A 13,517-nucleotide genomic window follows, 5' to 3' on the forward strand; every position below is an offset into this window, starting at 1 on the left:
TGTATCTGATAAAGAACTCATAGCTAGAAAATATAAACAATTCTTACAACACAGTGAAAGTGTGAAAATCTCTACTTTCATTTTTTTAAATGGACAAAATTTTTGAATAGGATGTTCTTCAAAGAAGATATACAAAGACATTAAGCATGAAAATATGTTCAACACCATTCAATATCATTAGTTTAGAGGGAAGTGCAGATTAAAACCAATATAAGGCTACACCACATAGCAATTAAAATTATTCAAATTGAACATACTGAGCACACCAAATCTTGGTGTGGATAACCAGGACTGGCCACATAATTTGTGGGAACCCAAGCAAAGTGGAAACATAGGGCCCCCTATTTATAAAGTAGGTAAAATATATTACTATGGCACTAAAATAAAAAGTTTTTGCCTTTCTTTAGCAGCCTCTCTCTCAATGGGTCATGGTATTATTTATAATTTAATGTCTTTCTGAATAAAAATTTTATTATTAATATGAATTATACTGTCCATCCTTATATTGTACAAGGCCAGTTTTTTTTAAGTTTTTAAATTTACATTACTTTTTTTAAATTTTTTCAATTTATTTATTTTCAGAAAAACAGTATTCATTATTTTTGCACCACACCCAGTGCTCTATGCAATCCGTGCCTTCTATAATACCCACAACCTGGTACCCCAGCCTCCCACCCCCCGCCACTTCAAACCCCTCAGATTGTTTTTCAGAGTCCATAGTCTCTCATGATTCACCTTCCCTTCCAATTTCCCCCAACTCCCTTCTCCTCTCTAACACCCCTTGTCCTCCATGATATTTGTTATGCTCCACAAATAAGTGAAACCATATGATAATTGACTCTCTCTGCTTGACTTATTTCACAAGGCCAGTTTTAAATGCAAATATCAAAACTTTATGCAAAGTCACTGAAATTACACAATTCATATGGCTTTTCCCCTTCAGGTTGCTTTCAATCTGGCCAGGGAAGACAGATAGAAGCCAGACTACAGAATGTAGGAAGAGGGAAGAGAATTTCACCAGCAATGGAGAGGACTGGGAGAGTGTTGGACCTATTTGGGCACATATTCCATTTTACTTGAAAAGAATGTCTTCTGTAGTTGTTGGGTACAGAGCTCGGTAATTGCTTAATTACTTCAGTTCATTTAATAGAAGTATAAAAGCTCCTAACCAAAAAACAAAAGCAAAAACAAAACAAAAACCTTTTTAAAGGAATAGGTACAATAAAGAATAAAGGAATAGGTACAATAAAGAAAATTATCTTACACTGCTTTAGGTGACATTGTGCAAACATCTCCTGAACAATAACAAGTGTCAGGATCATCATAACTCAATCCCAGATTAAAGCCAAGCAACTGCACGATGCTGGTAGTGTATGACTCCAAGGATAAACCCTCTGGATACTAAATATAAGGAAGAAGAAAAGAGTTAGCTAGGAAGCCCAAACTATACTATAATACATTTACTATAATAAAAAATTAGTACATAAAACTCGTTTTTTAAAATCAATGCATCCAAGAAGCTTATGTAGATGCATGTGGATCATAGACTTATTAAACATGGATGAGTGAACACAAAAATTTAATTTCAAAATACTAATTCTTAATGACAATACCAGCTACTTTAACTAATCTAATAGTCTCAAACACCATACTATATTGCTTCTTTGAGTTATTTTAAACAAAATGACATAAATCTTTTGTTTTAATAGTCAATTTTATATTCTCTTTGTGGTAGGCAGCTTCTAGCATGGTCACAAGGAATTGCCTTGTGACATTGGCATTCATGTTCTTGGTATTCCTATTCTGTTCTGTACAGGATGAACTTATTGACTTGCTTCTAATTAACTAAATGTAGCAAAACAGATGGTCATTATTTCTAAGATGGATTATAAAAAGACTGGCTTCTCAATTTCCTGTGGGATGTAGTAGAAGAAAAAAACTAAAAGAAAAAATAAAAGACTGACTTCTTGGACTCTATGTCTCACTCAAGCTTCCTAGGTGAAACCAGTTATGACAGCATGAAGTGGCCTGTAAAGAGACACGCAGGCACAAGTTTGGAAACAGATTTTAGGAGGTTTGCCACAGCCAAATTACGAAGTCTAAAAGCAAATTCTCTCCATATTGAACCCTGAGATAACTACAGCCTTACTTGACACTTTAAGTTCACCCACTTAGAGTCACTACCCACAGAACTGAATTGTTTTCATATGCTAAGTTTTGGTATAATTGGTTACATAGCAATAGAAAATTAATAACCCTCAGTAGGTATTACTGTTCTCCTTTGGATCATTTCCAATTTCTACACAAACATGTTTATAGAAGCTTCATTCATAATTTCCAAAACTCGCAAGAAACCAGGATATCCTTCAGTAGGTAAACAGATAAATAAACTGTGGCACATTTCAGACAATGGAATATTATTCAGCACTTAAAAAAATGAGCTATCAAAAGAAATGGAGAAAGCTTGAGTGCATATTACTAAGTGAAAAGGGTGAGGCTACATACTGTATGATTCTAAATACAAGAGATTCTAGAAAAAAACAAAATTGTGAAGACAATAAAAATATCTATGGTTGCAGGCAGGGAGGGGAGAAATTAATAGGCAGAACACAGAGGATTTTTAGGGCAGTGAAAATACTTCATAAAATAACACCATGATGATTGATACCTATCATCTTTTGCCTAAACTCATGTATAACACCAAGACTGAACCCTAAGGTAAACTATGGATTTTGAGTGATCTTGATGGGTCAATGTAGGTTCATCCTTGTAAAACATATATCCTTCTGGTGAAGGATGTGGATAATGGGGGAGGCTGTTCATGTGTGGGGCAGGTAGTATATGGGTAATCTGTGTACCTTCCCTTCAGTTTTGTGGTGAATCTAAAACTGTTCTTTAAAAATAAGTCTTTAAAAAAGTGATAGAGTCCTGATGACCCGGGCTCAGCACTGTAAGCAGGTGGAAAGTAAAGAACAGTTCAGAGAAGGCACCCATGATCCATGATATGAACTGCCTTCATGTATATAGTCACTATATATGAGGTACTTTAATTTAGTTATGTACTCTCCTATAAGGATACCTTATACTTCTAAATTTCTTTATTTTACTCTCATAATAAAATGTTTTCTGTGCTGTTTGGCACAACTTATGCCCCACTCTGTAAAAGTCTCCTCTTTTATCACTGCTAAAATTTGGTAATATGAATCAAATTGTATTAATGGGCTAATTGTATTAATTATGCCTTTGATCTTCTATATTGTGATGCTTTGATATCTGGGGTCTTTCCAATGCTAGTCTGTCCCTCCTAGAGTTACCCAATTAAGATCATAAAAACCTTACCACCAAGTGTGCCTTTTATATGCAAACTAATCAACCTAGAGCCCATATGCCATACCATCCCTTTATCAGGCTCACATACTCTAGGCCCCTCTCCACTTGCCAAAAATCACATCAGAGACAGGTACCAGAATACTAGGTACAGCATCTGTGCAAGAAAGCTTGCTGAGATTATTCAAACTAGCCAATCTTAAAACAGCTTACTTTGCCTTACCAATCCCTCCCTAAAGAAACAACAGAGGCTCTTGTCCATTTTTCCACCATGTTCCCTATGCTGCCTAAATAACCCTCATATGGCCCTTCATATGGCCCCTGCAGATATGCCTTCTGTTTCTAGGGAAAGGTATGTTAAACTTCTTCCTGCATGACAATCAATACCATGTCTGTATGTCTTCCAATACCTGATGAAAATAAACTAGGTTAGTTCTACTTTAATTCAGTTAGATTAGTCTACTTAATTCAAACTAGACTACAACTAAATTAGTTGTAAATGTATACTATAAACTCTAGGACAACTGATTAAGGAGTTTTTTAAAAATATAATTGATATGCTAAAAAAGGAAAGAAAATGGAATACTATAAGATAATACAATTAAAATCACAGAAGGCAAAAAAAAAGAGAGGAGAAGATTTTAAAAAGAACTAAGAAACTATGGACAATGAATAGAAAATAGACAAAATTCAACATCCATTTATGATTAAAATCTCTCAACAAAGTGGGTATAGAGGGCACATGCCTTAAATTATAAAGGCCATATTTGACAAACACACAGTTTACATACTCAAAGGTGAAAAACTGAGAGCTTTTCTTCTAAGATCAAAAACAACACATGGGTCCCATTCCTACTACTTTCATTTAACATGGTATTGAAAATAAGCAAATAATGAAAGTAGAGTCCTATTCTCATACCACTTAACAAAAATGAACTCAAAATGAACTAAATACTTAAATGTAAGAAGTAAAATCATAAATCTTAGAAAACATAATGAAAAAAATCTCTTTTGACACTAGTCTTGGTAATGATTTTATGGATATGACACCAAAACAAAAAACACCTAAAGCTTCCTTAATATAAAAGGTTTTGTACAGGGGCCCTGGGTGGCTTAGCTGGTTGGGCAACTGCCTTCAGCTCAGGTCATGATTCTGGAGTCCCTGGATAGAGTCCTGCATCGGGCTCCCTGCTCAGCAGAAAGTCTGCTTCTCCCTCTGGCCCTCCCCTTCTCATGCTCACTTGCTCTCTCTTATTCTCTCTCTCTCTAAATAAATAAAATCTTTTTTTAAAAAAAGGTTTTGTACAGCAAAAGAACCAATCAACAAAATGAAAAGGCAAGCTAGAGATTAGGAAAAAAATATTTTTAAACCATAGATCTGATAAGAGGTTAATGCACCAAATATATTAGAAACTCATATAACTCACTACCAAACACCAACTAAGAATTCTTAATATATTAGGAACTCACAACTGATTAAGAAATGGTCAAAGGGGAGGGCCTGGGTAGCTCAGTTGGTTGGGCATCCAACTCTTGATTTCAGCTCAGGTCATGATCTCAGGGTTGTGAGATCAATCCCCATGTTGGCTCTGTGCTCATCTTGGAGTCTGCTTGGCCCTCTCCCTCTGCTTCTCCCCAGCCCTCTCTCTCTCAAATAAATGAAACCTTTAAAAAAAGAGAAAGAGAAATGTTCAAAGGACCGGAATAGAGATGCCTCCAAAGAGGATATCCAAATGGACAACAGATATATGGGAGATACATGCTCAACCTCACTAATCATTGCACAAGAGATATCACCTCACACCTATTAGAATGACTATTATCAAAGAGACAAGAGATAATACACGCTGATGGACAAAATGAAACCCTTGTACACTGCTAATAAGAATGTAAATTGGTACCACCACTATGGAAAACATTATGGAGATTCCTGAAAAAATAAAAAATAGAGCTATCATATGAATCATCAATTCCACTTCTGGGTATATATATCTGGAAAAAAATAAAGCCTCTCTCAAGGTATATTTGTACCCCATGTTCATTGCAGCCCTATTCACAATTGCCAAGATATGATACAGTAAAAACCTAAGTGTCCACTGACAGATGAATGGACAAAGAATTGTGATATTCAGTCACAAAAAAGAAGGAAATCCTGCCATTTGTGACAACATGGGTGAATCTTGAGGGCATTACACTAAGTCAAATTAGTCTGGCAGAGAAGAACAAGTACTATATGATCTCACTTATATGTGGAGTCTGGCACAACCAAACTCCAAGAAACAGAGAACAGATTGTTGGTTGCTAGAGGTGGGAATGAGTGAAAATGGTTACAGAGTACAATCTGCTAGTTTCTGAGGATACAATGTACAGCATAATGACTGTAGTTAACAATATTGTATTGTCTATTTGAAAGTTGCTGAGAGAGTAGAACTTAAAGGTTCTTATCACAGACACACACACACACACACACACACACACACACACACACACACAAATGGCACCTGTGTGAGATGATGGATGTGTTCACTAACTTAACTGTGAAAATATTTCACAACATACACATATATCAATCATTATGCCATACTTTTAAAAATGTTATATGTCGATTTTATCTCATTAAATCTGGAAAAAATAATAGATCTCATATATAAACTCATCAAGGTTATATATACAAAAATATACAAAAATAGACCACATATGTACATATTAGCAGTGAAAAACTGGAGGATGAATTTTAACAATCAATACCAGTCACAACAACAACATCAAGATATATAAAATAGCTATGAATAAATTTAACAGGAGACGTGAAAGCTCTACAAAGAACTTGTTAAAGACATCAGTAAATGGAGAAATAAACCATATTAGTAGACACTGGAAGATCCAATGTTGTTATAACAATTTTCCCCTAACTCATTCATAAATTAAAATTAAAAATCAAAATTAAAAATCAAAATTTAAGTAGACCTCTGTGTCTGTATGCTTATATGTCTGTGTATAAACAGAAAAGCTGATTTTAAAATCTATATTAGAATGCAAAGTTATATACAGACAATATAGTATTCACAAAGAACAAAGCTGGAGGACTTCATCTATCTTGACTTCAAGATATTTAATATTACTAAAGCCACCATATTCAAGGAAGTAATTCTTTATTTTTTTTCAATTCTTCACTTAAAAAAAAAGCACTTAGAATATTATTTTTTTACTCTTTTTTTAATTTATTTTCAGCATAACAGTATTCATTGTTTTTGTACCACACCCAGTGCTCCATGCAATCCGTGCCCTCTATAATACCCACCACCTGGTACCCCGACCTCCCTCCCCCCACCCCTTCAAAACCCTCATATTGTTTTTCAGAGTCCATAGTCTCTCATGGTTATGATTGGTAGCTATCTTTCTGAAATCTAATCTTCAAACTGTTGCTGGTATAAACAAAAATTATTTATTTTTACATTTGTATTTTAATTTTATACTGATATTTTTATAGTATTCTTGCTTAGCTCATATATTTATCTTTTATAATTATAAATTTCTATTATAAAAATTCAGGCTTAAGGATGTCACCAGAAAAACACACATAATAACCACTTATATTCAATAATTCTTACAATCTGCTTTATTTTTTTATACACAAACACATACACACACGGCATGAAAACTTAGTCCTCAACAATGAAACATTATTTTCAAGAATTAACAGTGATGAAGACCTGGACAATTTCTGATGGCCTTTCCTCAAACTTTGGCTGAGGGAAAACCAAAAGCAGGGACTGATAATAAAAACAAATCCCTATGAAATGTCTGATGTTCTCTAGCCATGGTAACAATCCCCAGAACTGGTTTTGGATTTATCTAATCAATCAATTTGTAGTTTATAGGAATAATAACAAGCACATACTAGAACTTATTTTAAATATTGAATCTGTCAATAACAATTTGCTTCATTGTACATGCTACTAAAACACAACCAATTATATTCCTGGCTCAGAATAAAAGTGCAGACATTTTTTTCTGTGAGTACCCTCAATTAGTTCCTTTCCCTACTATTTATACAAATTGTTGCAAAAGGAATATAACTCTGTAGTAGAAGCTCATTCTCAGTTTTTCTGGCAAAACTGAGAATTATGAATATTTGGCAAATCTGGCAAACAGTATCTGGCATATCTGGCAAAACATATCTGGCAAAACAGTAATTATGAATATTTAATGGCTGTTTCTTCCTCCAACGGTCTGCTCATCCCAAACATATAATACAGTATTGAATGCAGTAATAAAATAATTATCTTAAAATAGAAAAAATAATAGTCACATAATTAAAAAGCACATGAATTTATACCAATTATTAATGTTGGGAGAAAAGCTGATATGTCTAATAATTAACATTAAAATTACACTGGTTATGTAATATACATGGATGCAAGCATGTCACTGTTTAAAACACTTAAATTTTTACTTGGGTCAAATAAGTTTTTTTAAAGCAATATGGCATTATAATCAATTCAATTTATAATTTTTCTCTTTTTTAAGATTTAAATATTTATTTTAGAGAGAGAGAGAGGAAGAGAGGGGCAGAGGGAGATGGAGAGAGAATCCCAAGCAGACTCCCCTCAGAGCCTGGAGCCCAACATGGGGCTTCATTTCACAGCTCTGAGATCATGACCTGTGCCAAAATCAAGAGTTAGACTTTAATGGACTGAGTCATCCAGGAGCCCCTAAATGTTCTATTTTTAAAAGCAATTGCATACAGTTTAGTATTTATGCTCCAAATTAGTAATATAAAAAACTATTAAAGGGTAAGTGGAATAAGTAATATATTTACTCATGCTCTACAATATTTAGGAAATTTTGAAACATTAAAATAATGAGGAACTAGAAAATAATTACGTACCAGAGCAACTCCTACTGCAAAATTTTTATTACATATTTTTCCAGGAAATGTGGCTCCTAAAAAACTAGGATGTTTCTTGAAGCTAAAAAATAATAATTTTCCTCAGAATTGCATATGAGTGATATAATTAATAACAATCATTTTCATAGCAACAAACATTATTAAACAATTAATGTGTCTTAAGCCTTATGCTACTCTGAATTAAACTAAATACATTTTTCTCAAACTATCAATGTTAAAAGTATTTCAATATTTTGTAAATTTTAAATTTAATAAACGTTTGGAAGTATAGTAAGAATAAAGTCTAATAATTTATACAAAAGTCTATTGGACTAATGCTTATCATTTTTTTCTGGTTCCCCATCCATTTACAGCCCTAAAAATTAAACTTTCTGTTATTTCCTTATTCACTTATTCATTAAAGATGAATAGATTTTTCTGTGCATTAGATTCTACAGCATGAAACAATTCCATATATTCATGTTATTAAAAAATCAGATGAGAGACAAGAATGTAGAGATAGCAAGTAGTATAACTTTATAAGCGAAGGAAATAAAAAAATTATATCACTCAAAATTAATCTCCCTTAGTTTTTTCAGTACTTTTATGCAGTTTTACTGATATCAGGTAATTTTATGTCAGTTGACAAAAGTTTTAACTATCGACCAACATTAGCTCTTTGAAGACAAGGACTTTTGACTTACGTGTTTTTCCCATCCTGTGGTGTCTATCAGATTTATAGAACATTAGTATTTATTCATTAAATGCTTATTTTTCATAACTAACATATGAAATCATTCTGTGTTATTCCTTTAATGCTACACAAATATGGAATACTGTACTCACGCAAGTAAGTATGCAACCTGATGAGGTCGGAAGATATGTTTGTATTTCCATTCTAAAAATCTAGATAATATATTGTTAGGATTCCCTGTAGTAGAAATTTTGTTTTTATTTGACCATATTTCTATGGAAGATATTACAACAGTCAGTTTTAACTGGGAAAACATCTAAAAAAAATAATAATAAATTTTAAATAAATTTGAACACTTTATTAAATGTCCATAAAAATGCATATATTTAATTCAGTATTTGATTATGAGAATTTAACAGCACAGCAAAATGCTATACACATCAATTCATATTACCTATACTTTTACAAAATATATAAACAAAATTGCTTTTAAAAACTTACGGTGTTAACAAAACCAATTATCTGGATAACCTTCCGTGTTACAGCCTTTACATCAGAGCCCATGTAATCAAACTGAAAAAGAATAATTATTTTTAGAAACTAGTGGATGCCATCAAGAATATACTACATACCCTTACATGTGCAATGTGGTATATTCTAAAATAGCCATAGGGCTACATTCCAGTTGAAATTTAGGAAATCAATAATGATGTATAAGTAATAACTTATAAAAATTAATAAACTCAATTTGTAACTTAATGTATATAAGAAGTAAATAAAAATATTTAATAACATGATTTTAATGTTTAATGCACTCAATTTGTGGCATTACTTATTGTTTATGAAAACTTAGTTTTGGGGTGCCTGGGTGGCTCAGTGTGTTAAAGCCTCTGCCTTCGGCTCAGATCATGATCCCAGGGTCCTGGGATCGAGCCCCACATCGGGCTCTCTGCTCAGCAGGGAGCCTGCTTCCTCCTCTCTCTCTGCCTGCCTCTCTGCCTACTTGTGATCTCTGTCTGTCCAATAAATAAATAAAATATTTAAAAAAAAAAAAAAGAAAACTTAGTTTTGGTACTATCCTCTGTGGTAGGCATTCTCCCTACTTAGCAATATCTAGCTCTATTCTAGTTCAGGAGCCCTTCCTTTCTAAATATAGGCACTTTGGACAATGAAATAAGACAGAGATAAATGTCACTTCTGAGAAGAAGTGTTTCTCTACTGTCGCTCATGCTTGTCTGGTCTGCTTTTCTCTAGGCTTAGAATTTGGGGGAGAAAACCTATCAATATAGAAATACCAAAAATCCTAAGCATTTGGAATGCTGAGCCAACACATGGAAGACAGCTGCCTAGAGAGTCACCCAGATCCATGGCCAACATCACATGAATAAAAAATAAACAGTATTTAGGCATTAATATTTTGGTGTTTTTCTTTTGGATGTCTGAATAATATTCCATGGTATTCATATACCACATCTTCTTTCAGATGTCCATTTATCAGTTGATGGACATTTGGGCTTGTTCCACAGTTTGGCTATTGTTGATAATGCTGCTGTAAATATTGGGGTGCAGGTTCCCCTTCAAATCTGTATTTTAAAGCTAGAGTGTATTTATGCTAAATCAGTCAGAGAAGGACGTTATCTTACTCATATGTGGAATTTAAGAAAGAAAACTGATGAACATATGGGAAGGGGAAAAGAAAAAAATTAAAGAGGGAAACAATTGATAACTGACTCTTAATGATAGAGAACAAGGGGTGCCTTGGTGGTTCAGTTGGTTAAATGTCTGCCTTTTGCTCAGGTTATGATCCCAGGGTTCTGGGATTGATCCCGCAGCAGGCTCCCTGCTCAGCCTACTTCTCTTTCTCCCTTTGCCCAGCCCCTCCGACCCCCGCTAGTGTTGGCTCTCATGTTCTCTCTTTTTAGGAAAAAAAAAAAAGAAGAAACAAATGATAGAGAACAAACTGAGGATTGATGGAGGGAGGTGGTGGAGGATGTGCTAGATGGATGATGGGTATTAAAGAAGGCACGTGTGATGAGCACTGGGTGTTACATGCAAATGATGAATTACTGAATTCTGCTCTAGAAACCAATATTGCACTGTGTTAACTAAAAAAATTTAAATAATTTTTAAAAATGCAGAGAAAAATAAAAGGACCACATTAATTACCAAAATCAGGAATGAAAAAGGAGACATTATAGTGATCCAGTAGTATGCTATAGCAGGCTTGTACTCATTCACTACAGCTGATTTTTAAATTTTCAATCCAATTTTTAAACAACTATTATTAAATTAAGTTATATATGCTTTTAACTAATTAAGTTAAATTAAAAAGGTAATAAATACTTTTTTAAAAAGATCGTTTTTTATCATAGTGCAACCTAGCCTGCTGTGATTAATACTTACGCTTCAAGTTTTTAAATTATTGTATAGAATTCATTAATATCTAAATAGCTTATAATTATAGTTTTGTGTTTCTACTTTGTAAAATTTACTCATGGTAGTATTTAAAACTTTTTATTCTATTTTTTCCTTATCTCTTTCTATTCCTTATTGGTTTGGTATATTATGGTAGAGTTTTGGCATATTGGTTTTTACTTTTACAAAATTACTGTTGTCTTCCTTGTGACCTGGAAATCACTCCCCATGTATGTATTTCCTATAGACATCCTCAGATACTTGAATATATGTGGCGCCCTTTTTTTTTTTTAAAGATTTTATTTATTTATTTTGATAGAGAGAGATCCCAAGTAGATGGAGAGGCAGGCAGAGAGAGAGAGGGATGGAAGCAGGCTCCCTGCTGAGCAGAGAGCCCGATGCGGGACTCGATCCCAGGACCCTGAGATCATGACCTGAGCCGAAGGCAGCGGCTTAACCCACTGAGCCACCCAGGCGTGTGGCGCCCTTTTAGAAGATACAAAGGTAAATAGGGTTAGTAAAGTGGGTAATAAATAATTTGATCTTTATATGTTAACATTTTCTGCCGTATGTTAAAGGCTAAGAAAAATGCCTTAATGTGCTCCACTATAAGTCTGAGTTTTGTTACTTTATTCTGAGAATATCCAGAGGTTCTGTTTTTATAGTTTCTTCATAAATCACTTGTTTACTAAATGTTCATTATTAGAAATGCAACTTCAACATGAATTGTGTCTCTCTACATAAATAAGCCCATTCTTCTACTTTAGGCTTTGTATCCTGAATTTTACTTTATCTGTTAGTAATACCATCTTCGTCATCTTTTTGATTAACAATTGTGGCATATTTTTAATGGTTTTACTTTAATGTTTTATACTGAAAACTGCCGTTTTGTTTAAGCTCTCTTAAATATCACAGAATCTGAGAATCTTTGCACTTTAGAAGAGATATATAACCTCATCATATTACTGTAATCAATGAAGCTGATCTATAGTTTTTTTTTTCTTATTCATGTCCTCATGGTATTTCCTTTTGACTTTTTTGTTGTTTTTATGAGAATATTTGGGGACTGACTTCAAAGTGACATATTTGAGACTGTATTTTTCTGGACTTTTTGAGACTAAGTTGCAAACACTTCAGCATGTCACTCATAAGAATAAGGATTTTCACCTGTTTGCCCACTACACCATTATCTTGTGCAAGAAACAACATTAGTTCAGTAATACCAAATACATTATTTATATATTAAAATCTAATGTTTAATACATAATATTCCCAGAGAGTGAAGCTAATCTGTAGTCCCACCATCACTGAATACAGCTTCCATCCAACCCTGCTAACAAAGAAATCTTAACTGGAGTTCCCAGAAATCTTGGTAGCCCACCCTGCAGGCCCAATTAATGACACTTGAACAGAGACCTCAGCAAGTGCCTCTGCATCTAAAGAGCCTGCAGAGTGTGCAGACAAAACTGGGCATGAAACTAATTTACCACCCTCCCCAAATGTGAATATAGTCTCCATCCTATCTGAGAATAAAACATAATTGGAGCTCCAGAAATCCATGTATCCCATCTTGCAATTCCAATTAGAGCAACTCTTGAGCAGAAAGCTCACCTTGTGGTCCTACCCATCTGCATAGCTAGGATGGTTGCCCATCAAGCCAGGGAATTTAGTGCATAATTCTGTCTAATTTGATTCTCAAACAAGAGGCAGAACACAATTGTGTTCTGTATTAGGACACTACCACACCTGGAAACTAATTCATATCCCAGCTCACTGTTGAATAAGCCTTCATCCCACCCAACCAGGAATCTCCCAGAGCAAACAAGATGATACATAACCCATCCTACATCCCTGCTTACAATAGCACTTAAATAGAGAACATAACATGGCTTTTGGCCTTCCATATCTGTAGAGCAAAACAAGTAGCCCAATCTGCCCAGGACACAGTGCTGCCTGACTTGGGTCCACAAACATGAGCTGTAAAAGCCATGAGACTCATTCTGCTGCCACACCAGGACAAGAACCTAATTCATAACCTTGCCTAATACTGAGAATATATCTGTCCTGAAATCTAGGAAGTCTGATTAGAGAATCCAGGAAACTGCAGAGCCTATCCTACAGCTTCACCTGGGCAAGTAACTAAGCCAGTGTTCCTACACAACTGTTCTCAGCCAGCAGCACCTACCCTCA

General features: G+C 34.2%; 1 protein-coding gene across 6 annotated transcripts in view; it reads right to left on the reverse strand.

Annotated features, from left to right (window-relative positions):
- Positions 1-13,517, reverse strand: part of LOC116581924 (disintegrin and metalloproteinase domain-containing protein 5-like) — a 139,829-nt gene that overhangs the window by 80,787 nt on the left and 45,525 nt on the right. For all 6 annotated transcript variants that reach the window (XM_032329264.1, XM_032329268.1, XM_032329265.1 and 3 more), the window contains 4 exons: positions 9,414-9,485; positions 9,065-9,228; positions 8,219-8,300; positions 1,265-1,401 (listed from right to left, as the gene is read on the reverse strand). In XM_032329264.1, the coding sequence (XP_032185155.1) occupies positions 1,265-1,401; positions 8,219-8,300; positions 9,065-9,228; positions 9,414-9,485 (455 nt within the window). The remainder of the gene's footprint in view (positions 1-1,264; positions 1,402-8,218; positions 8,301-9,064; positions 9,229-9,413; positions 9,486-13,517) is intronic.

The sequence above is a fragment of the Mustela erminea genome, chromosome 21 (assembly GCF_009829155.1).
Source record: "Mustela erminea isolate mMusErm1 chromosome 21, mMusErm1.Pri, whole genome shotgun sequence".
In the NCBI taxonomy this organism is placed as follows: domain Eukaryota; kingdom Metazoa; phylum Chordata; class Mammalia; order Carnivora; family Mustelidae; genus Mustela; species Mustela erminea.